Source organism: Trachemys scripta, chromosome 3, assembly GCF_013100865.1.
Source record: "Trachemys scripta elegans isolate TJP31775 chromosome 3, CAS_Tse_1.0, whole genome shotgun sequence".
Lineage (NCBI taxonomy): Eukaryota > Metazoa > Chordata > Testudines > Emydidae > Trachemys > Trachemys scripta.
Genome location: NC_048300.1, coordinates 54,285,767 through 54,309,133, shown reverse-complemented (window position 1 = coordinate 54,309,133; position 23,367 = coordinate 54,285,767). Strand labels below are relative to the sequence as shown.

At 43.1% G+C, this 23,367-nt stretch overlaps 1 protein-coding gene and 4 non-coding genes across 6 annotated transcripts in view; all 5 read left to right on the top strand.

Moving 5' to 3' along the window:
* The first annotated feature begins 1,948 nt into the window (after positions 1–1,948).
* The window catches only part of WDR43 (WD repeat domain 43), a 36,306-nt gene continuing 14,887 nt past the window's right edge, over positions 1,949–23,367 (top strand). Inside the window, exons 1-6 of one of the 2 annotated variants that reach the window (XM_034764766.1) lie at positions 1,949–2,227; positions 7,840–7,974; positions 11,983–12,104; positions 20,682–20,802; positions 21,875–22,014; positions 22,631–22,733. In XM_034764766.1, coding sequence (XP_034620657.1) covers positions 2,000–2,227; positions 7,840–7,974; positions 11,983–12,104; positions 20,682–20,802; positions 21,875–22,014; positions 22,631–22,733 — 849 coding nt within the window. In that variant the 5' untranslated portion in view covers positions 1,949–1,999. The remainder of the gene's footprint in view (positions 2,228–7,839; positions 7,975–11,982; positions 12,105–20,681; positions 20,803–21,874; positions 22,015–22,630; positions 22,734–23,367) is intronic. The other variant, XM_034764765.1, reaches the window with a different exon arrangement.
* On the top strand, positions 9,000–9,077 carry LOC117875687. The gene has a single exon (XR_004645326.1). It is a non-coding gene; the product is annotated as a small nucleolar RNA SNORD53/SNORD92 (small nucleolar RNA).
* On the top strand, positions 17,685–17,762 carry LOC117875689. Its single transcript, XR_004645328.1, has one exon. It is a non-coding gene; the product is annotated as a small nucleolar RNA SNORD53/SNORD92 (small nucleolar RNA).
* LOC117875692 lies at positions 20,946–21,029 on the top strand. Its single transcript, XR_004645331.1, has one exon. It is a non-coding gene; the product is annotated as a small nucleolar RNA SNORD53/SNORD92 (small nucleolar RNA).
* LOC117875691 lies at positions 22,131–22,208 on the top strand. The gene has a single exon (XR_004645330.1). It is a non-coding gene; the product is annotated as a small nucleolar RNA SNORD53/SNORD92 (small nucleolar RNA).

Genomic DNA, 23,367 nt, shown 5'->3' with positions numbered 1-23,367 from the left:
TGAAATAAACTAGATTGGCAAAGGTGTAGTTTTACCGTTATAACTGTGTCTACATTAGAGGGCTTCTGCCAGCACAGCTACGTTGGCCAGGAATCACACCTTTTCACATCCCTGTTTATATGTATATCTGGCCTGATACAACAATTTGCAATGCACCGTCCTAATAATCAGGGGAAAATATAGAAATTACAGAAGAAAAATCTCTCTTAAATCATCTAGTCTACCTCCTGATAAGTGAAGGATTGATCTCTAGATTACACTTTTTAGTGCTTTTTCCATTCTTGCTTAACCACTGGGGCTTCCACCACTACTCATGGGGTCTATTAAAATGCAACATAGTTTCCCAATGCCCAAGACTTTTTTTTCTGATTGCCAGGCTATATTTTCTATTTCCTATCACTCCCACAGGATAACGGAGCAGCTAATACACAACTCAATTAATACAGGAGATTAATATAATTAATGCCAATCTGCATAGGTTTATGGAAATCAGATTCTGTCAAACTAACTTGGTATTTTTTTTTATAAGATTGCAAGTTTGGTGTTGATGTAATACACTTCTGTACCTTCCCCAGCCCTGAAGCTAGAAAGCTTGTACCTTACACCAACAGAAGTTGATCCAAATAAAAGATATTATCTCCCTCAATTTCTTTAAGGCATTTGACTTGGTACTGCCTGACATTTTGATTAAAAAACTAGAACAATATAAAATTAACATGGCACACAATCAATGGATTAAAAATTGGCAGATTGGTCTCAAAATGTAATTAAAAACAGGGAACCATCATAGACAGGTGTGTTTCTAGTGGGCTCACACAGGGATCAGTTCTTGGCCTTATGCTATTTAACATTTTTACTAATGACCTGGACGAAAACATAAAATCATCACCGAAAAAGTTTGGTGACCTCACAAAAGTTGGGGGAGTGGTAAATAATGAAGAGGACGGGTCACTGGCTTGCTTGGAAAGGTATGTGCAAGAAAACAATATGTGTTTTGATTTAACTAAATGGGAATGTATACATCCAAGAACAAATATTTAATACTGAGCTCTTCAATCTATCAGAGAAAGGTATAACACCATCCAATGGCTAGAAGTTGAAGATATACAAATTCAGACTGGAAATAAAGTGTGCATTTTTAACATTGAAAGTAATTAACCATTGGAACAGTCATGGTGGATCCTCCATCACTGACCATTTTAAAATCAAGATTGGATGTTTTTTCTAAAAGCTCTGCTCTAGGAATTACTGTGGAGACTTTCTATGGCCTGTTTCAGAGAAGTCACACGGATGCCTTCTGGCCTTGAAATCTATGAATCTTGATCAGTTCTGCAAAAACAACAAGGAGTCTGGTGGCACCTTAAAGACTAACAGATTTATTTGGGCATAAGCTTTCGTGGGTAAAAACCTCATATGCCCAAATAAATCTGTTAGTCTTTAAGGTGCCACCAGACTCCTTGTTTTTGTAGATACAGACTAGCACAGCTACCCCTGCTACTTGATCAGTTCTGGCAGATGTTTCTGCAGTATATGTAACAATTATGTCCCAGGCATCCCTTGGTACAGTCACATTATATCCTACATTTAACAGGCCTGCAAAATGAGAAGCCTTGAAAAACTTTTTTAAAAAGCTTGTCATACACACATCTCTTGACACCCCCCCAAACCCCCCAGCACACAGAAAGTACCTCCCAAAGCTGTCATATACTCAGCCCCCAGGATCCCATCTTTCACCTTTGATACTCTCATAACCCCCCCCCCCCCCCCCCACAAAACCNCCCCCCCCCCCCCCCCCCGACATCCTTCTGTCCTGCCACCCTCAACTTCCCCCACAAGACCCTCTCCTGCCACACTCAGCCCCCCCGCCCCGCCGCGGGCCGTGCAGCGGAGGGGAGGAGCGGCGCAGGGGGAGCCCGTCCCAGGCCAGTGCGCCTGCGCGGTGCGGAAACACGTGGCCGCTGCGCCGCTGGCCTGGAGCAGAGGCCGGGCCCAGAGCGCCATGGCGGCGGCCGGAGCAGTGTGTGGTGGGGACGCCCCACGGGCCCCCTGCGCCTTCTCTCCGGGCGGCTGCCGCTCCCTGGCGCTGTGCGGTCCCGACGGGCGCCTCCGGGTGTGGGACACGCCGAGCAGCCGCCTGCAGCACGAGTACGTGCCCTCCGCCCACCTCAGCGCCGCCTGCACCTGCCTGGCCTGGGCCCCGCCGGGGGGCCGCCAGCCCCCGAGCAAGGTACCGGGGCGGGAGGGAACGCGGGGCCGGGCCGGGGGTGCCGCCGCCCGCACCGCATGGCCCGCTCGCCCCGTGCGGGGCCGGGCCTGCTCCGCCCCACCCCCCGGCACCATGTGGCTTCCCCAGGGAGAGCAGCCAGCAGGCCCCGAGTGGGGGGAGCCCCCCCTACAGCCGGGAAACAGCCCCCGTGTGACGGGGACACGGCCACAGCCCCCCCTCCCCTTACTGGCCTCCCGCCTCCTGTCCGCAGCACCCTGCCGGGCAGCGCTAGTGCAGACGGGCCACCGGCAGCGCACGTGGGGCACCCACCCCCGCTCGGGCCGAGGCTAGGGGTGGTGAGGGTCCCCTCCCGGGGGAGCTACTCCAGTGAGGGGGGGCTAGTGCGCGCAAACCCTGGGGGAAGGGAAGAATTAGGTGAACCTAGTCCTAGGCTTGCGGGTGGAGAGAGCATGGGATGGGGGAATCTTAGCACTCATCGTGTGTGCGCCTAGTGGGGAGGTAGTCCTTGGGTGGCCCAGGCTGGTGTTAAGTGTCTTCTCTGGACCTACAGTCGCTTGGTGTATGGTGTTGCATCTGTGCCTGTGTATGCTTTATATATATATATATATATATGCCACAATAACACCGGCGGTATCTTTCATTAGGGAGTCTCTAAGCACTTTAGAGGTGTTATTGAACTAAGACTCCCAGTCCCTTTGTGATGTGGGTAAATATTTTCCACTTTTACAGGTTGGGGAAACTGATGATGGGAGTATGTGTCTTGCCCAAGGTCACCTAGTGTCCAAAGCTAGGAAGAGAACTAAGGAACAATGACTTCTTGTATGCATTGGACAGTTTTGACATGTACCTAGTACAGCCCCATTTATCCAAAATGGTTGTGTAATCAAAAATATGTGGGGTTCCAGATAATTGGGGGTGGGGGAAAGCACTTGGGTAAGCCATTCTCACCTGTGGCTGTGACAGAATGATTTTGCTGATGGGTAGTTCTTCTGAAATAGGTTTGTATTAGCCATGTAAATTAATTGAACTGTAAAAAGAACAGGAGTACTTGTGGCACCTTAGAGACTAACAGATTTATTAGAGCATAAGCTTTCGTGGACTACAGCCCACTTCTTCGGATGCATAACAATTGAACTGTGTGTATGTATAATAGCTGTAAGTATCCTTTGCTCAAAGAATGAATTATATTTGTAACCAGCTGTCCTTCATATCAGCTCTATTGGTGAGATACTGTTAAGGAGAGAGTAATGGCATTAGGAATTCATACACTACTAATTTATGTAGAATTCAGTCTCCTTTTGGGATAACATCTACCTCACCACTTTTTGCTCTTTGCAAGTTATTTGTGGAAGAGAATTTTTCCAGGATTTAGGAATGCTTTAAATAGGTATGAGTGACATTCAATGATTTCATTCTGAGCAATCATCCGGGAACTTGGAAATTCCAGTGGTGAATTTCTGAGCATTTGTCTTATTTTTTTACAGTTCATTATCAAACCAAAGGTGTGATCAAAATTAAAACAAGGCGCTAACTTAGTTACGTCCTGTCTACACTGAGATTTGAAGCCACCATCTCAACCATTATTTTAGGATTAAAAACAGTATTTGAACCTTGTTCTTGTTCAGAAAGTGCAGTTTTCCCCTGGCTAGTAGTATAGATAGGGCGTAACCATATTATATTTTTTATTTCTGTAACAGCTGTACAAGGATTTCAAAGTGCTTTACATACTTGTTTAATTTATTCTGAGAGTGCTTCCGAGTATTATCCCATATTACTGATTGGGAAATCTGAGAGATTGTGAATTGCCCAAGGACACAGGATTTCTGTGGCAGAGAGAAGTAGTTTAGATCTCCTAACTTATTGTTCTGTACTTTAATTTGCTCAATTATAACAATACACTTTTGAAAACCATATTTATAATTTGGTATCTATGCTGACTGAAGAAACTGCGGGCCTCTCTCACTTAGTCTATTGCATGTTGGGACACCATTTCATAGCATGGATTTGGTTTTGCCTGTGTGGATGGAACCAAAGTATGTTATAACCTGTAATATAGCTTTCAAACATTGTTATAACATGGTGTCCTGGCATGATACAATGTGTACATGAGCTTCTTAAGCAGCTTTCTAGCAAGAACTGTGTCTGAAAATGGTTCTTCAGAAAAGGGCTAACGTTTTAAAATCTAGGTGTAGACAGGGCTTTTTATCTTTTGTAAGGAACTTTTTGTCAAACACTGGGCCACATCTTAGTGCTAATTATCTCTTAACATGTTGAACTCAGAGCATTACCTGGATTTCAGCATGTTCTCTTGTGGAACTGGTAACTTTTCATATCTTGCAGTATGTATTTTCTGTAGCTTTGTAACTTGTTGGTTTGTGCTTAGATTGAATGAGCAGGAAAAAAAATAAAGCTCTGATAGCTGAGCCAACTAAAGGATGCTTGTAACATAAGTTTTGTTTCCTTTTGCACTGGAAAGCTTGCTGTTTTCTGCTTGTGTGTCATATGCTTTAAGAACAATCATATGCCAGTAGATGCCTCTAGGTGGTGTTTGGCCAGGTTCCACTTACACAAAGGCAAAGTATGTTCTGGACTCTTGCCACTTTAATGATGACCACACGTTTTTTGGCCAGTATGGGGATGAGTTGTAGAAATCAGTGAGATCTTGAACTCTAATCCTGGGAATTCCTAGCTCTGTGATAGCTGCTTGGAGCTCACATCTCCCCAATCTCTGTATATGTGCTTGTAGTGTGGGAGGTATTTTAGCTTTTGTTATGGTGACACAATTTTCTTAAAGTGCTGGTCAGTAGAAAGTCTCCCTGAAATAGTCACTTATAAAAATCTACTTTTCCAGTGAGGATATTATGGAAAAGCATGCCTTCTTAAAAGAAAAAAATCAAATTATTTTACTATAACTACTTTAACTAAAATACTAATATTCCTCAGTCAAAATCGTAAATGAATTCTAAATATTTCTTCAATCCCTAGCATCTGAAAAAATAGTAAGACACGCGTATCTGGCAGGATCAAGTTCTGTGTCTTGCACACGAAAGCCTAGATGTTATCTGGTATCAAAGGCGTCCTGATCCTGCAGTGAGCTCCATGTTGGGTCGCAGTGAAATTAATAGGAGATATCGCCATGTGTCGATCATTGCAGGATCAGAACCTAAGACTGGTTTGTATTTTAGTTCTATGGATTTTTTGGAAGGGTGTGAGCGAGGCATTTTCTAGATCAATATCTAATTCTCGTGTTTGTTTAGCAGAGGGGTTCTCAAACTGGAGACCCTGGGGGTCGCAAGGTTATTACATGGGGGGGTGCGAGCTGCCAGCCTCCACCCTAACCCTGCTTCACCTCCAGCATTTATAATGGTGTTAAATATATTTAAAAGTGTTAATTTATAAGGGTGAGGGTCGCACTCAGAGGCTTGCTATGTGAAAGGGGTCACCAGTGGAAAACTTTGAGAACCACTGGCTTAGCACCTTTTATTCCAAAGACGCCATACCCAAATGCGCTCATTAGCCAAGCTTTTGGGAGCATTTCAGCAAAGACATAGGGTAACTTAAAAACAAGTTTCCTTTGGAGAACCTTTGCTACTACCTGGCTCTCTCATTCTGTGACATCAGAAATGCTATGATTGGATGGACTTAGGTAAGACTTGCTTGTATTTGTAATGTGTTCTGGAATATCTCCAGTGAACTAAGAATTGGGGGGAGGAGGGTAGAGGTGATGGGATGATGGAAGAATTTTAGATAAATTAGTAGGTGCTTCTGTGCTTATGGCTGGTTGCTTGCTATTTCAAGGAGAAAGGGTTTTCAGCACCCATCTGTGCTTAACTGGTTTCATTTAATGCAGATAGTGTTTAGGGTCTTCCGGTACTATCTGGCATCCAGTGCGAACATAGGCCTCATCTTCACTGACCAAAGAACAGTGTTTAAACACAGCTTTAATGTGACTGCCTCCAAACAAGTTTAGTTAGGTGGTTTAATGTTCAGACCTAGTGTCGATCATGACTTTAAAACCTAGATTAACATGCATTAGACCTGGTTTGAAATGTTTAGTTCCAGGTATGAACATGCTTTGGGATGTGTTATAGTTTTTGCTGCACTTTTAAAAACTCTTCCTTTGTCTCTGAAAATGAAGCCTGAAAGTATGTTCGTGACAAGCAGAGACCTCAGCTTTCCACTTAGGTTTGGCTTTATGTGAAAGCTTTTGGAATGGAGTTAGATATTTTTTATTCAAATGTCAGTTCTGATTTTTATTAAACTGGCATAGAGTTAACTTCAGCTAAAATTAGTCACTTTTTGCTTCCCAAATATCCTACATTTAGCCCTGTGTCAAAAGTTTAGAGTACTGTAACTTCAAGGATCCAAAGTCTCTCTCTCTCTCTCTTTTTTTTTTTTTTTTTTGCATTGTTTAAAATTTTAAACTTCAATGTGTAAGCTTCCAGATGACCTGCAGATCTCATCTTTGGGCTTGGGCACAAATTAATTACATGCTGCATGTGACCTATTGTAATGTAAAATAGACACCTATGTAGGTGGAGCAGCAAGGCTCTTGTTTTAAGCCCGCAAGGAGTCCTTTTTGGGCTTCCTTGCGGTGCATTAGTGCAGATATCCTGTTCTGTAGAGGAAACATCATTTTGTGTCTTGTGGTTAGAAAGTTTTTAAAAATGAAATCTGAGATGAGGTAGTGTCTACATAAGGTACAATAAACTCGACAGAAAAATATTTTCCTTTTGCCTGTGGGGTTGGGGCTGCTTCGTTCTTCTGAAGCCCTTAAAGAGTTAAGTATGAACACAGTCTGACATAAAACCCTTCTTAGCAGAAGTGTGGTGGTGGTGGTGGCTTTTTCTCCTCCTTTCTTTATGGTTTGGCATCCTGAGGAACTGATTCTAGTCTCTTTCACTTACCTAACCTGGCCATCCCACCACACTTCTGGCCAAGGAGGACAGGCTGAAACTCTGTAGAGATTGTCAGTGGCTCTCAAACTGTGAGGGCAAGGGATTAAAAAATGGCCTGAGCATGGGAGCCAGGAACTATGAGATATAATGCCTGTTCTGATACTGACTTCCTTTGTGGCCTTGGGCAAATCACTGTGTTGTCCTAATTTTCCCCATCTGTAAAATGGAATAGCACTTTCCTCTTAGGGAAGTTGAAGATTTATTTAATGTTTGTAAAGTGCTTTGAAAAATGAAAAGTACTATAGAAATGCTAAATTCTGTTATGGTTTTGACCTTCCCCTTTGGGGATGAAGCATACCCCGTGTACTACCTTTCAGCCTCGCTCTGGGAATAAACCCCAAGGTCATTTTCTAGTCTTTGCTTTTCTTCATGGAACAGCACACTGCCACTATGCTATCAGGATGATTTCATCTGATCTTTTAAAATTTGATTTTGAGCCATAGTGATGGAAATAATACTCTTTGGGCTTGTTGACACTAAGATTTGTAATCCTGTTAGTTAACATGTTAAAATATGATTGTGTCCTGTCTACACTAGAATTTACACACATTTGTTCCCAACTGTGTTTGAACTCTAGGGTTACGGAACCCTTATTTGGGGAAGCTGATCAGACTAACTTACTTTTTTTTAACCCCGCTCCCAATCTCTTTTCAGGAGGGTCCTCAGAGGAAAAAAAGGAAATCTGAAGCTGCAGAAGCAGGCGAACAGTTTGATCTGTTGGCCATTGGTACAGCGGTTGGCAGTATTTTATTATACAGCACAGTTAAAGGAGAATTACAGAGCAAACTAGTAAGCATCACATCTTTCTGCCTATTTGTAAGGTCATATCTGTTGCTCAAAGGGGTGGGCTAAGCTAATTTAACAAAGTTTTAAATTCTGAATGGTTATGTAGTTACACACATGAATGGGTATGTGGTATCCACAAGAATGTTAGAATGATTCTACTTCTAGTGTTGCTATTATGTATAGACTGAGGAATTACTTTTTCTAGACTAGCGCAACATCATACGATTACATGTACATTTGTAATTCTTGAGTTCCTTTTAACTCAAGAGGATAGTAAGGATTTAGACACCATGAAATTCATCTTGCGTGTATTGCATCTTCAACAATTAGACAATATTCTGTGTCTGAGAATTTAAAAAATTGCATTGGCTAGCATGAAGATTCTACTTGCACTGGCATGTTGGCTTGTCTATAAAAGTGTGAATCACAGACTTAGCTTTCCATATGATGTCTTGTGTGAGTCCTTATATTCTCAGCATATGTATCAGGTGGTGGTTCCATCCTGCTGTCATTTTTCCTTCTTTTTATTAACATCACCTCTTCTCTGCCTCTTCATTTAGCCTTGAATTGTAACAAAACAAAGGAATATAATGGTTGATATCAATGATAATATTTTGGAATAGACATATGAGACTGATTTCCTCCTCCTGGTTCTAGGCTATTAATCGTGGGCATTGATGCACAGTGTGTATTTATTACATATGGGAAAGCATCTGTATGCCTTGTTAAGTTGGGTAGTGGTTTAGCAACATTGGTTTAAAATTGATAGGGTGAATGCTGAAACTTTGCTGGTGACATGTCTTTATTTTACCCACAAAGTTCATGTTTTTGATGGATCCACAGAAATGTTGACTTTTTTTCTTTTGTTAGTAACAGAATAGTGGCTTGTATTTGGGGGTGTCTTTTTTTTTTTTTAAATATTTGGAATGGCAAGAACATTCCTCACTCTGTCATAACTGAAAAGTCATTTTTGGTTTTGAAATATATCAAATTAATTTTTTTCTCTGCCCATATTTAAGCATAATGCCTTGCTGTGATGATGCTTACTTGGTTTCGCTCACTGCTGACTTGCAGTGAAGACATTTTCCTCTTGGCTGTCTGAGCAGGCTGGTGCTGAATTAAATAGTAAAATTCAGTAAATTTACAGGAAACTCAAATTATGACTAAAATTGGGTTAGCGATGCTCTTACAAAACTGCGTTAATCTTTTGGAAGAAGATCCAGTAACTTTTCTAGGCATGTGTTCATCCTCTCATTCTGGTTAGAACAGATTCTCAGTAAAATGCTGTTGCTGCTCCTTTGGTAGGACTTGAGTTCTAATACCAGGTCTCAGATTAAGTATAACCCAGTGCATTTTCCCCACACTGATAGACTCCCATGTTTGGGACACGTGATGCCAGGGTTATTCGATGACTTGACCAATGGCCCTGTGATGGGATCCCCGGGGTGCAGCATGGAACGGTGGGACCGCTGTGACCTCTGAACTCTCTCCAACCTGGGCTGTCTTTCACAATGCCTTACTAGTGACCAGCAGCAAACACCTCCAGTTGCTGTTATCGTTCTGCACAACAGCATGTGGAGCGCCGCACCTAGCTAGATTGCACGAATGCTCCTAGAGCCAGAAATCACACAGAAAAGGCACCAGAGCCAAATCCCTGCAGCTCCCAGCACAGCACCTCAAGAATATACCATCTTGCAATGCTCAAGATGAGCAGTGCAAATTTATTAACTTGGTTCACCACTTCATCAATGGGATACGGATATACAGTCGCGTTTGCAAAACCTGAGCAGATTTGCCACACGCTTCATACAAACTCATTGGTAAAGATAAACGGTAAAACAGATTTAGTGACTACAAAAGATAGATTTTAAGTGATAGGCAAAAAATCAGAGTTACCAAAAGAAATAAAATGTAAGCACGCAGTCTAAACTGTCAACCCTATTAGACTGGCAGCAACTAGACTAAGCAGTTTTTCCTCACCCCAGTGGATATTGCAGTTCATAGTACACAGATTTCACCCTTGAAATCCGGGCCAGTCCCCTCAGTTGGAGTCTTCAGAGTGTCCTTGTTGCTTGCAGCATGGCTGAGTGAAGGAGAAAGGGGACACGTGCTGGGCCTGTGTCTGTTTTATATCCTCTGTCCTATGTGCTTGGGGAGCACAAGTCCAGGCATGTCTAGGTGGGCATTGCTGAGTCTCCAGGCAGGATTGAGCAATTCCCCTGGTGTGGCCTCATGCAGGTGAGTCACTGTCAGGGTTCCCTCCCCACTCTGAATGCTAGGGTACAGATGTGGGGACCTGCATGAAAGACCCTCCTAAGCTTATTTCTGCCAGCTTAGGTTAAAAACTTCCCCAAGGCATAAATTCCTTTCCTTGTCCTTGGACGGTATTGTTGCCACCACCAAGTGATTTAGACAAAAATGCAGGAAAGGGTCACTTCGAGTCCCTATTCCCCCAAAATATCCCCACAAGCCTCTTCACCCCCTTTCCTGGGGAGGCTTGAGAATAATATACGAATCAGTTGCCTTTAATATGAGTACAGACCAGACCCTTTATCTTTAGGACACTAAAATCAATCAAGCTCTTAAAAGAAGAACTTTATCATAAAGAAAAAAAGTAAAAGAAGCACCTCTGCAAAATCAGGCTGGAAGGTAACTTTTCAGGGTAATAAAAAGATTTAAAAGACAGAGGACTCCCCCTCTGGACTTAGTTTCACAGTTCTAGAAACCAGGAATAAAACTCCCTCTTAGCATAGGGAAAATTCACAAGCTAAAACAAAAGATAATCGAACACATTTCCAGTAGCTCCCTTGCTGGACTGTGGTTGTTGATGGGTTGATTGACCCCTGCCCGGGTGTTGCCTCTGGGAGCTAATATCTGGCTGATTTCCCAACTTACATTCTCTTACATATGAAGTTATGAGAATTGTGTTGTATGGTGGTTCAGTTGTTTATATAGTTGTTCAGTGACAACCATACAACACAATTCTCATAACTTCATATACATTAATGGATTATACATTATACATATGGATAGAGAAGTGACTTTCAACTGATCATAACCTTTCCCCGATACTGTATAAGGCATGCTTTATATGTAAGATCACAATTATATAAAAATGAGGAATATGGTGGTTAGAGGATGTTCTCCCAACGTATAGAATGTCACAACCCTAACCTTCTCTAAAATCTCAGCTGGAAACCCTTCTGCTAGTGCCTCTGGTTTTCTTCCTCCTGCCTTTTCTAATTCAACTCTGCCCCTTATAAAAAAAAAAAAACAAAAAAACCTCCTTGTGTATGGTATCAGATTTAGCTGCCTTTAGAGATTAGATCGTGACATCCCTATTTTCTTCCTTGTTTGGTCTATTCATTATTGAGATATTCAATAGAGTGTTTAGCTACACCCATCCAGTTGTTTTCCAGGCCTGTGAGCTTGCAGCCATTTTGATAACTTGACGGACAGGAGAGGTGGCTGATGTTTCTTGCTAAGTCCTTGGGTCTGATCTGTTGATGGCTCCTTCTGAAGTGCTGAATACATGGAAATGGCACTTATTTAGCAGCTTGCTTGGACAGGCAGGCTCTTGAAGTCTCCATCTGGGAGATATCTGTATCATCAGGGAAGAAGGCTAGCAAGATACATAGTTTATTCAGATGTCTCTGTTTGGGCTGTATTTATGTCAGTGTAATGAGGAGGGGGATAGTTTTCTTTATCTGTGACTTTAAAGTGCTAGAGCAGGCTTGAATTCTCTCACTAAACCTTTCATTACTTAAAGAATTTTAAAGGTGTAACCACTTATATTTCTAGCATCTATCTAGATGCATGTGTGTGAGACCAACTCAAAACTGCAGTATAGTGCCATCTTTCTGTTTTGAGTGAATAACTCTTTTCATATTTTCCATAACCTGATTTAGCTCCCCAAAAGTGGCCTGTTCGGTATGTTGATTGCACAAAAACTCATTAGCCAAGGCCCGTTTCATTTGCCCATTAGCAATTAAATCTTTGTTTCTCTTGTAGGATGGTGGTCATGACAATAGAATAAACTGTGTACGGTGGCACCAGGACAATGATTGTTTATATAGTTGTTCAGAAGACAAACACATTGTGGAATGGAACACACAGACCTGCAAAGTGAAGTGGTGAGTGAGACTGGTCTGCAGTCAATAGTGTCAGCATTTCTTTTACACATGCCCTTCTTCCCCTCATCAAAGCATTTTGGTCAGGTCTAGTTGGAGGCGCCATATTTTGCTATGCAAGGTGTTTGGACGCTGACTTTCATGCAAGCCAGTCTTCTGTGCTGAAGGGAAAGCGGCCCCTCTGCTGGGCTTCTGAGGGGGACTGTTGTGGCTCTGTTAAGGGCATAAAGGATGCACTGTGTCAAGAAAATAATTGGGTCTGGCATTTCTTCAAAATCAATTTTAAAAAATATCAGACATTCTGGTCACAAGTTTCAGCAAAAATATAAATTTGAATTCTTTGAGTGCTTGCTCATGTCCATTCCATATTAGGTGAACACCGAAGAACACCAGTTACAGAAAAGGTAACTGTCTTTTATTCAGAACTGGTTTTGGGCTGTCTTCACAAAACCAGATTTCACAAGCATTTAATTTAGAACATATTCTTGTATTATAAGGTAGGTCTATTGAAACTCTGAAATGTGCTGTGCAGTATACTGTCTTCATCTAGTATTTCACAGTCACGTAGTTATGTAAATCTATGTCAGCCTATTGAAATGCTGGACAAGGTTTTCAAAAAGGTTGAATACCCAGCATCTCCTGCTGACTTCATTGGATGTGCGCTCATTGCTTCCGAAAGTCAGACCATTTGTTTGAATGTTTAAATACAGATTCAGAGCGTAGCCTCAGGCACCCAATTTTTTGAAGGTATGAATTGAAAATTATTAAAGTGGTAAGACAATTGCAAAAGGCAGAAAATTCATAGATTAAATTGCTAATATATAGCCACAACAAAACACATATATGTTCTAGTATAAAAGGGCTAAATATTTAAACATCTCTGAAATATGTCCATAACAGCTATCTTAATTTGCTCTTGTTAGATTGTATGCTGTGCAGAAAGCAGCTGGGGTAGCAATATTGTGTCAGATCCATTTCCAGTAAGGTACAGTAGCTGGCAGCCTGTCAGATTGTCTGCATTACACACAACCATATGCTTGTACAGTTGCATGCCACAGTTAAGATTATCAGTGTTAGATTATGGATATCACTAACTGTGTCAGGCAACCATGCTAGTGCATAACCTGTCTGTAGTATACATAAGGTGTTGGTGCTTTTGTTCACGCTAGTGAGGGAAATGATGCTAGCTTGTCTATTCTAGCTAGTGTAGACCATATGCAACTGTAGTAGTCCATGACAGATTTGTAAAATGGCTTACACCGCAGCTAGTGATCACCCCAGGTAATCTAGACAGGACTTGTTAAACTCATATCTTGCAAGAACTGAAACCTTTGAAACAGAACCAGCTTTAAAAAGTAGGAAATCTTAAAAGGAGGGGTTTTTTCCCCTCTCTGATGCAACAGTAAGTATATTACACAGTTTTACAGAACATAATGGGACTTCACAATTAACATAGTGTTCAATAGTTCATTGGTTGCTCTGACTTCAGCAATATGTATGGTAGGGTTGCTACATTGGTGTGGAATCTGGTTGTGGCAGACAGACACCACAAAATGTGAAAGGTTGTGTAAGCCTTTCTTTTAAGTAATGCACAAAAATGCCCTTTTAGCCTGACTACTGAGAATGTTTTCAGCAGAACTAAATTTGATGGAATTCCTCAGTCCACAGGATGACTACTTTCTATACTCCAGCATCCTCTTGGTTTAATAGCTTCATGTGTGTGAAACTGAGAGTGTTTCTGTTTCCTGTTGCACTGTTGTAACTCAGCTACCACCCAATGTAAGATTGAGAGGGTGAGTGCAGGCGCATAAAAAAAAAGTCTTCTCATCTGCCACTGAAACTTTCTGTATAAAAGCTTGACCACTGTTAAAACTCTTTTCATCTGTCTTGCGTTGTCTATCTCAGGCCTTAACTTAAATTGATACATTGGTAAGTCAATTCCTTATGTTAAATCAACATCAGTCACTCTGAAATGGATTAACAAGTGCTCATCAAAGATGATTGCACAAATTTGACCAAACATCTCAACTGTGTGTAGACAGCGCCTCGGTTTACTGCTGCTACAAAACTGGTGGAGTTCACATTTTTCTGAGTCTATAGAAATGTCTGCTGGTTTTCAGCAGCAGAATAGTGGACTCTTGTGAGATGTCTCCACAATACATATTTAGGGTAAAATTTTCAAGTGCCCTAAATGATTTAGGAGCTGAAATACTGTTTTCAAAAGTGACTCGGGCACTTAGGCTGCTAACTCATTTTTGAAAATAGGTCTTGAACTCCTAAATCAAGAAGGTGCCTTACCCTTAACCCCAAACAAACCCGATACTCTTTGAAACACACAATAGTCCTGTTTGCAATAAATTATTTGCAGTAAAATCTAATATGCTAAACTCATTTGGGTTTTAGGTTCACAAAAGAATTGGTAAGGTTTCAGTCAGACTTTTTTTGAGCCTCAAACTTTCTTCAGCATTGAAAATGACCCCCCCACCCCACCTTTCTGTAAAAGTGAGTAGTTTTTAGGCAGAAGTTTGCTGGTTCCTTCCATTCAGATTCAAGCAACAGAACCAATATGTCATACTTTTCTGACCTGAAACTGCTGTCTTACTCATGATCATGAGACAGTCAAGATGAAATACTTGTGCTACAGTTGAAGGCTGATGCACATCCCACTGAAGTGAATGGAAAGAGTTCTGTTCACTTCAGTGGGCATTGGCTAAAACACATAGATTGGGCCACATTTTCTTTTGTGGTGAAACAGCTTTGCACACCAGCACCAAAACAAAGCAGTCTGAAAATGACTGAAAATGAGCCATGGGAGGGTCACATTAGTTTATGGGGATCCTCTAGAGCAGACCTGAACAACTCGTAAAGCGACGAGGGCCATATTACTCCAAAGAAAACAGCTGAGGGCCAAAACCTCCCGGCCCCGCGGAAACACCTCCCCCCTCCCAGCGCCGCCCAGCCCCGCGGAAACAACCCCTCCTTCCTCAGCACTACCCCGCGGCTCCCCCCACCCCAGCTCACCTCCGCTCCGCCTCAATCTCTGAACACTCCGCCCCGCTTCCTGCGAATCAGCTGTTCGCGCGGGAAGCCTGGGAGGGCAGAGAAGCAAGCGGGAGCTTCGTGCTCAAGCTCAGGGAGGCGGAGACGGAGCGGAGGTGAGCTGGGGTGGGGGGAGCCGCCCGCGCCACAGCAGGTAACCCGGGGGGAGGGGCGCAAAGGGGAACCGCTCCCTGCCCCAGCTCACCTCCGCTCCGCCTCCCTGGGCCTGAGCGCGAAGCTGCCGTTTGCTTCTCAGCCCTCCCAGGCTTCCTGCGCGAACAGCTGATTCGCGGGAAGCGGGGGGACTGCAAGCTCAGCCTGACCCGGTGCTCCCGCCACTGTGCGGTGGCGGCATGGCCTGGCTGTAGCGCCGCCAGCCACCTCCAGGCAGCGCGGTAAGGGAGCAGGGAGGGGGTGTTGGATAGAGGGCAGGGGAGTTCAGAGGGGTGTGGGGGGGTGGATAGGAGTTGGGGCGGTCAGAGGGCAGGGAACAGGGGGATTGAATGGGGGCAAGGGTCCCAGGGGGCAGTCAGGAAGGAGCAGGGGTTGGATGGGGCGGTGGGATGCAGTCGGGGCAGGGGTTCCAAGGACAGGGAGAAGGGGTGGTTGGATGGGGCAGGGGTGCCAGGGGGCCATCAGGAATGAGAGGAGGGGTTGGATGGGGTGGCGGGGGGCAGTCAGGGGACAGGGAAGGGCAATAGATGGGACAGGGGTCCCGGGGGGGCATCAAGGAACACGAGGGGTTGGGTGGGGCAGGAGTCCCAGGGGGGTGGGCCAAAAGCGCTCAGGACTGGGGCGGTGGCTGAGCCCCGCGTCCTGCTTGGCGGGCGCCGGGGCGGAGGGCTTCATGCCCGGGCCCCGCTTGGGGGGGGGGGGGGTCGCAGCGCGCGAGGGCTCCATGCCTGTGTCCCGCTTGGGGTGGGCGGGGGCGCGCGAGGGCGCAAAAAGATTCTTGCGCTGGCGTCGGGTTGAGGGGAGGGGAGGGCGCCTGAAAGCCCCGCCCCCGCAGCTCTGATTGGGCTGGACTCAGCGCCTGCATTGCTGGCTCCTGTCTGCAGGCGGGCACGCCACTGGGAGCTGCCCCAGGAAGTGCCGCCACGCCAGCCTCGGGACTTTGGCGGTGATGGTGAGCGAGCGGTTAAAGGGCATCCCGACCAATGTGCGGTTGGGACGTGAGACAGATGTGTGCGTGGGGTTAGAATCCCCCCACGGGCCGCACAGTGAGCCCCCACGGGCTGCATGTTGTGCAGGCCTGCTCTAGAGCCAGCATAATGGGATATGGGTTTGGGTAAGGTAGAATAGTTGCATGAACCTGAGCAGCTTCATGAGCCTCTTAGTGATGTTAGCATTCGTTAAAGAATAGAGATGCTTTCAGGCAGTTCTAATGTACACCAAGGGGACTGACCAACCAGCCTTTAGCACAGCCAGAGCAGAACAGGGAATGCAAAGGTGGTTTAAATCCACATTTGCAATTCCTTCCTGAGCTGTATTGTGCACTCCTCTGCTGCAGGTGATATTACTTGGAGGGTATTGTGTTGTTGGATGCTGAGCCATCCACAAACACGCTGCCATTGCAGACCCCCGACAGGGATGAGTGGCTGCATGGCTGGGGGAAAATGACCTATTTAATATGACATGGTATCCGGTCACCTACATGCTTAAGACACCCTCATTGGCCCTCCTGTAGTTTCTCAGGCACTATTTCTTTCCCCCCATTCCACTATCGCTGCTGCGATTTAGTACAGAGCAGGGAGGGGGTGGTGAGCTGGCCATCTCATGAATTCTCTCCAAGTGACGTTCTTTTCAGAATGACTCGTTCTGCAGATGGCATTTTCTGGTGGAAGTGGTAGTTCACACTGACCAAAAGTAGCACAATAAGATGTCATATGAATCACATCATCATCATCACCCATACTCCAACACATACCAATCTATTGGCTCAACCCCGCCTATTGTCGTGTTTGTATTTCATTTTGTTCAGCATCAGTATCTGTCTTCTAGGGACCACATCTATCCTCTTGTTACAGCACAGGAGGTACGTGACCACTGAAACCACGCTCAGCTACAGATGAGTGGGCTCTTGCCCTGTGATCTGCCATTGTTGTGCTGGGTTCATCATTGTCCATGGCTTTCCTACCACTGCTATTTGTGGCTCGTTGATTTGAAAATCTTATCTGGCACAAGAATGTGCAAATGATACCAACAGCTATGCAATACTCACCACTGTTGGTTTGTTGTGTTTCATGGGCATGGCCTTTGATTTTTTTTTTTTTTTTTTTTTTTTTTCCAAGCACTCTTTAACTACTTGCTTTTTTGACATGCTAAGTCCTGAATCTTTGGAAAATTTAGTACTAGGGACAACATTTTCAAAAGTGAGTGTGGCGTTTAAACTCCTATGTCACTTACACACTTTTTTGAAAATTTTACCTTAGGACTCCAGAGGATGTTCTTACACAATGGTGTAAAGTCAAGAAGTAATATTTATCCTGACACTGTAGTGTTCGTTAAATCAGTTTTCCCTGCCCATTCATTAAGCAGAATGCCTCGCTGTGATGATACCCACTTGGTTTCGCTCACTACTGATGTGCAGTGGGGACAACTTCCTCTTGGCTGGCTGAGCAGGCTGGTGCTGATTGTAGTACTGTGAAACAAGAAAGAGCTGAAGGCAGCAATTGCTAGAGGGTCAGAGTAGCCGATTATTTTTTTTAATATTGCAAAATAGGCTTTGAAAATTAAAGAACAAACCATATCCTCTTGACTTGTAAGTGCCGTCTTTGATAAAGCTAGCACTCAGTAGGACACTTAAGCCTTGTAACATTTCATTATTATTGGTGTAGCTCCACTGGTGGTGGTAAGGGTGGAAGTGCTAGTGCGGACTCGCCAGCCGCAGGCTACTCTAATGCTACCGCCAGTGGGAATTGGAAGAAAAATGCTAGTGCGGACACAGCCTTAGGTTGTCACAGGGTGTCTCAGATTCTGTATCTCAGTCTGTGTAGTACTGTATTGTCTTTAAAATCACTTTAATGCCTTTGTTTGACCACTGTCGTCTTGTCAGCTGGTACAGTCATTCTTTCAACATCTAGCTCACAATGTGTTAGGAGTACAGAATATTGATACAAAGGCTTTGCCAATGTGCTGGTGTGTGTTGGAAATTATGAAACGTATCTGGAATGGGGGCAGAGTCTCTGAAGTGATCTTAGTAAGAGAGGGTGGGACTGATTTGGCCTCTCTCCTTTTGCTACTATATGCTGCTCTGACAACATGGCATTGGTGCAGGTAGCTCTGTACGACATATCCCAGTGCATAGAGGTGGGAGGAGGAGGTGTTCCCATACTGCTGGGTGCTGCATAGATTCTAAGCTGCTGCACGGCCCTTATTTAGCACTGGAGAGGCTGCCATAAGTTACAGAAGCACGCAGGGCTTCTTGAGCAGTTTCAGTCCTGCAGCAGCCCAGAATCTGAAAGAGACACAGGTCGCATAAAGCAACCTTTGCCCCCCTCTTGCCCTGGGTGGTACCGCACAGAATCTAGCCAGATGTGTTTTGAAAGGACATTCTCAGGGTATGTCTGCATTGCAGCCAGAGCAGTGAGTGCCAGCTTCTGTAGACCTACTGTAGTACAGTAGCTGCTCAAAGCATTTAACAATGATTGCCTTCCTATCCTACATTGTGGGAATGAAAGTTTGAAAGAAACCATATTCACTGCAGTTACCTGCTGTTGTAGATAACTACAGAAAACATTTATTTAATTAGAATATATAAACTGAAGGCACACCAACAACATAAAAATCACACTTCTGTCTGAAAATCCCTTACCTGCAGTTGTTACAAGTCACACATAATGTTAGTGTGATTGAACAACTGAACAAAAAAAACCTTTTTCTTTATTCTGTCATATTTACTTTGTGTAGTTGATAGCTAAGATACAAGAATTTTCCCTGTTTCTCCTGTTTTTGTGAGTATTTCACATAGTAACAGGGCAGAGAAACATTTTTTCAAGACCTAGAAAAAGGTGATTGTCAAACTGTCAAGGGTCCTCCTAGAATGTTCTAGGGACAGGTATGGGACTTGAAACTACTTTAAACTTCCTAAAATGGACTAGAGTTCAAATTGTATCCCTTTAAACAAAGACTGTGAAACCGTATTATGTTTTGAAATCTCCACTTCTATGAATATCGAATCTGTGATCCCGGTGTGTATCCATTTTGCTAATTCCAAGGGGAAACACTGCCCAATAACACATGTTCCAAGAGCAGAAAGATCAAACACAGAGAACAGCAGGAAACTTCCACACTTTGTTTGGTAAGAAATGAAAGCATTGAATGGGTGTATACACTGAACTGCCTTTATTTTGGGGGGGCGGGGGAGGGCCGAGGGTTAGAGAAGGGGATTAAATACAAAACCTACCCAAAAGAGCAGTGGAAAACTTCTACTGTTCTCTCGCCTGCTGTAGCTGCTTATTGTCTGACTGCATTCTTGCTATCTGTCATCAGCATCACAATATAGCTCTTCCTTGCCGTATAGTTTCATATCTAAATATTTTATATGGAAGGAATCTTTAAATAGTAATGTGTGATTTTTAGTCATATTTTATATTGATTGGTTTAAAACATTTTTAAATGTGCCCAGAGCCGAGTATTCAAATAGGAAAGAGTCAATTTGGATGCTGTTTGCTTAGTCTTTTCCTTTTCCTCTTTGGAAGAGCATACGAAACCAAAGAACTCTATTGAATTGAACATAGCATTGCCCGTGAAATGTACAGGCAATGAAACCTGTTCCATTTAGACTTTTCTGTTGGATTGTCAAGGATGGTGTGGAATAAATTAGCTTGGTTTTGAAGATATTCAACCTTGTGAATATTGCATTGAAGCATTTCAGAAAAAAATGTCTTAAAATTGTAACAATGAACCAAATATTTATGATGGGGTTGCGTGGGTGACTTCTTACACTGAATGAACGCTGCTCGTCCTCTTGCAGTTTAGTGGCCTGTGTGAAATGTGTTGGTCACTGACTAGTTCCTAGTGGAGACAAGTGTACATGGCAACGTTTGACACTTTTATAACACCTTTATTCAAGGACCTCAAAAGTCCCTTAATGAACTAAGCCTCAATATTGGCACACAGCAGAATTATTCTGTTGGGAGAGTGTCCAGAAAAAGCTGAGCACGCTTTCTGGGGTCTGGTGCACTAGGAATCATGTACTACTGTGGCCCATGCTACATCTATTTTGGGTGTAGAGGACTTTGGGGTAGTTAGTCCAGAACCTTTCACCAGCATTACATACAAATGGTAAAGTATGGGCAGCAATGGACCAAGTCTGTGGCCTTTTTATTTGATGCACATTACACACAAGAATATTAAATGGCTTTGGTTGTGGGGGGGACAAAAAACTAGTTGCTGTGACACAACTTGTAGCTTCTTAAATCTATTGCATTTTTCTTAGCCTCTTCAACATTGCTGCTCTGAGTTTGAGATATATTAACTGGTGCCCCTTTCCTGTCTCCCTTCCTACCTTCCTCTGTTCCCTTGCAAACAAAAATCTAGCAAATGGAAAGGTGACAATAGCAGCGTTAGTTGCCTGTGCATCAGCCCGGATGGAAAGATGTTACTTTCCGCTGGTCGAACTATCAAACTGTGGGACCTGGAGACCAAAGAAGTCTACAGAGTAAGTGAATTTTTTATACTGGATCTAAAAAAATCCTTCCCTGATTAAACTGACCTAGTGTGGCTAGTATTTCCTGGTGCAGCATGTCCAAGTTGTGTTGAGTATAAAGAAATAATTGTCAGTCCAGGGGCTACTGTAAGTTGCTGCTGTGATGATACCTTCAACTGTGGTTTTGATTTGCTGACAGTTGAATGAGGACACTAAATTCCTTGGCTGTGTCTGAGTGTGCTGTCAGTAGCCCCTGTGCAAACCAACTATTAACATAAGCTTCGTATGGCTCCTTTTCACTGCATGCCTTTTTTTGCGTGTTCTCCTAATTCTGACTCTAGAGGCATAAAAATAGACCAAACCAGCTCCTTTCAGATGTGACAATGGACTCTGCCAGCAGCATTCAGCAGAGACCCGGTGCTATTAGACTTCAGACAGCATCTTTCCAATTTTTCAAATCTTAATGTAACTGGCTACATTATTTATCTATTACTTAGCAGGTTGGGAGGCATAGTAGCAAACATCCTGTTGTTTGGTACACAGACAAAAACCTGCTCTAAACACATGGAACTTAATTACTTGCTGCTAATCTCCAATTAAAAATAGTAGGTGCATTGACCGACCAGTATACTCAACTGTAGGCTGAAAACGAAAACAGGTCATTTTCTTTTAAGCCCCGTGAGAAGATGAATAGATGGGAAATAACTGGGCAGTAACAGAGGTACCTGTGTAACACTGCTTCATGGGGTAGTCCCACAGGGGACTTTGTAAAATACAGAAGGTTGTTGGGGAGGATGACTTTTTCTCTCTCAATTTTTTTCCCAACCTGAAATTCCACCTATCAGTCTGTCTCTTTTCTTTGTGTAACCTCTTTCATTTCTCTCTCTGATGAATATCATGAGGTTCAAGGCAGCTGGATTCTAGTTCTAACTGAAAACACTGTAGAAACATCTTGACTTATTCTGTAATACTTGGATATGACCTGTGCAGCTTGCATAATGTTCTTCATCACAGCTTGAACATCAAAATTTTACTATGACTACTCCTCACCATCCCATCACAAGTAAAATTTCATTTCCTCTAGAATTTCACAGGCCATGCAACAGCAGTTTCAGCGCTACTGTTCACCACGGTACGACCTCCGAATGAAAGTCAGCCCTTTGATGGAATTACAGGGCTCTATTTCTTGTCTGGAGCAACACGTGACCGGTTACTCAGTGTATGGTATGTAGGCTTTTCTTGTGAAAATCTGTTGATACTCAGATTGAGCATAGACTTTTCACAAAAGTATTAATTGAATTCTGTTGCTCATAGATAAACAGAAGGGTTATTCTGGTTTGATGCGATGATGATTCAACTGGTTTCAATTCACTGACAATAAAATGAGGATGTGAATTTCCTTGGCTGTGTCTGAGCATTCTACCTGTAGACCCTACTCAGGACTATAATACATGCTATGAGCATTGTTACATGACTGACTTCTTTGCTCTTAGTGTCTTATTTTTTAAAAAGTGTGTGTTAAACTTTCTCATTTTCTTTGCACTTGGGGATTGTTTTGTACAAGAATCTTGACTAATTTTTTTTTTATTTTTTTAGTAATTTACAGTTTGGGGCTAGAACACTCTTATTTTAAGAAAACTTATGATTGGCATGGTGAGCTTTGAATAGTTAAAACACTTTTTAGTTGAGAAGTCTTTAATCCACATAGAGCTGGGTTGTAGATGGTCACTCTTTAGGGGATTTATAATATTGTGCTCTGCTTCAGTGATGATGCAGAGGGTAGCAGAGTAATGAATGTTTTTTCTTACTACACTAAATATTGTGCTGTTTGTGTCTCCAGGCAGATCAGATCAGATAGGAAAGACAAGAATGCTGTGATGTCTTTTACTGTTACAGATGAGCCAATCTTTGTTGACCTAACAATGTCAGAAAGCAAAGAGGAGGTAAGAGAAGTAGTTTGAACTTGTACATTTTGGTTTGAAGTTTTCAGTGCTGATTTCTTGTTAATGTTGGAAGAAAACACTCTGGTGTGTGGTAAGCAAGGATGAGTGTTGAATGCGAATTAATGGGTTTGTTTGAGAACTGGCATTACAGACTAGGGAGTTACAAAGTAACAGCATTCAGACTTCCGTCCCTTAAATGTTTTTCAGCATTCTTGTTAATAATGTGAAAATGTTAACTGACTCTAAAATTAAAACAATTTATTAGCAATCAGTTACTTGCCACATCTTGTAGCACAAAATAAGCATGTTTCTTTCCAAAATACGGTTCAGGTATTGCCATGGTTTTCCTGAAATGAGGAGGCAAGGACAATCCCACTGAATTTTGAATGAACTACAATTTAATATATTGTATCAGATATGCATTCCATAAGTCAGATTTTTAGCATGTTACGATGTTCTGCAGGAAACTTCTACATAAAAGAATCGGGGAATTGAAAGAAATCTTATTCACAGATGACACAGCTGAAGCATGTTCCATAACACATTTCAGTCTCTATTTAAGCTTCTTTCCTACATCCTTCACTTTCCTTCTTAAAATGCACTACGTCAGGCCAGGTTTTCTACTTTTTCATCC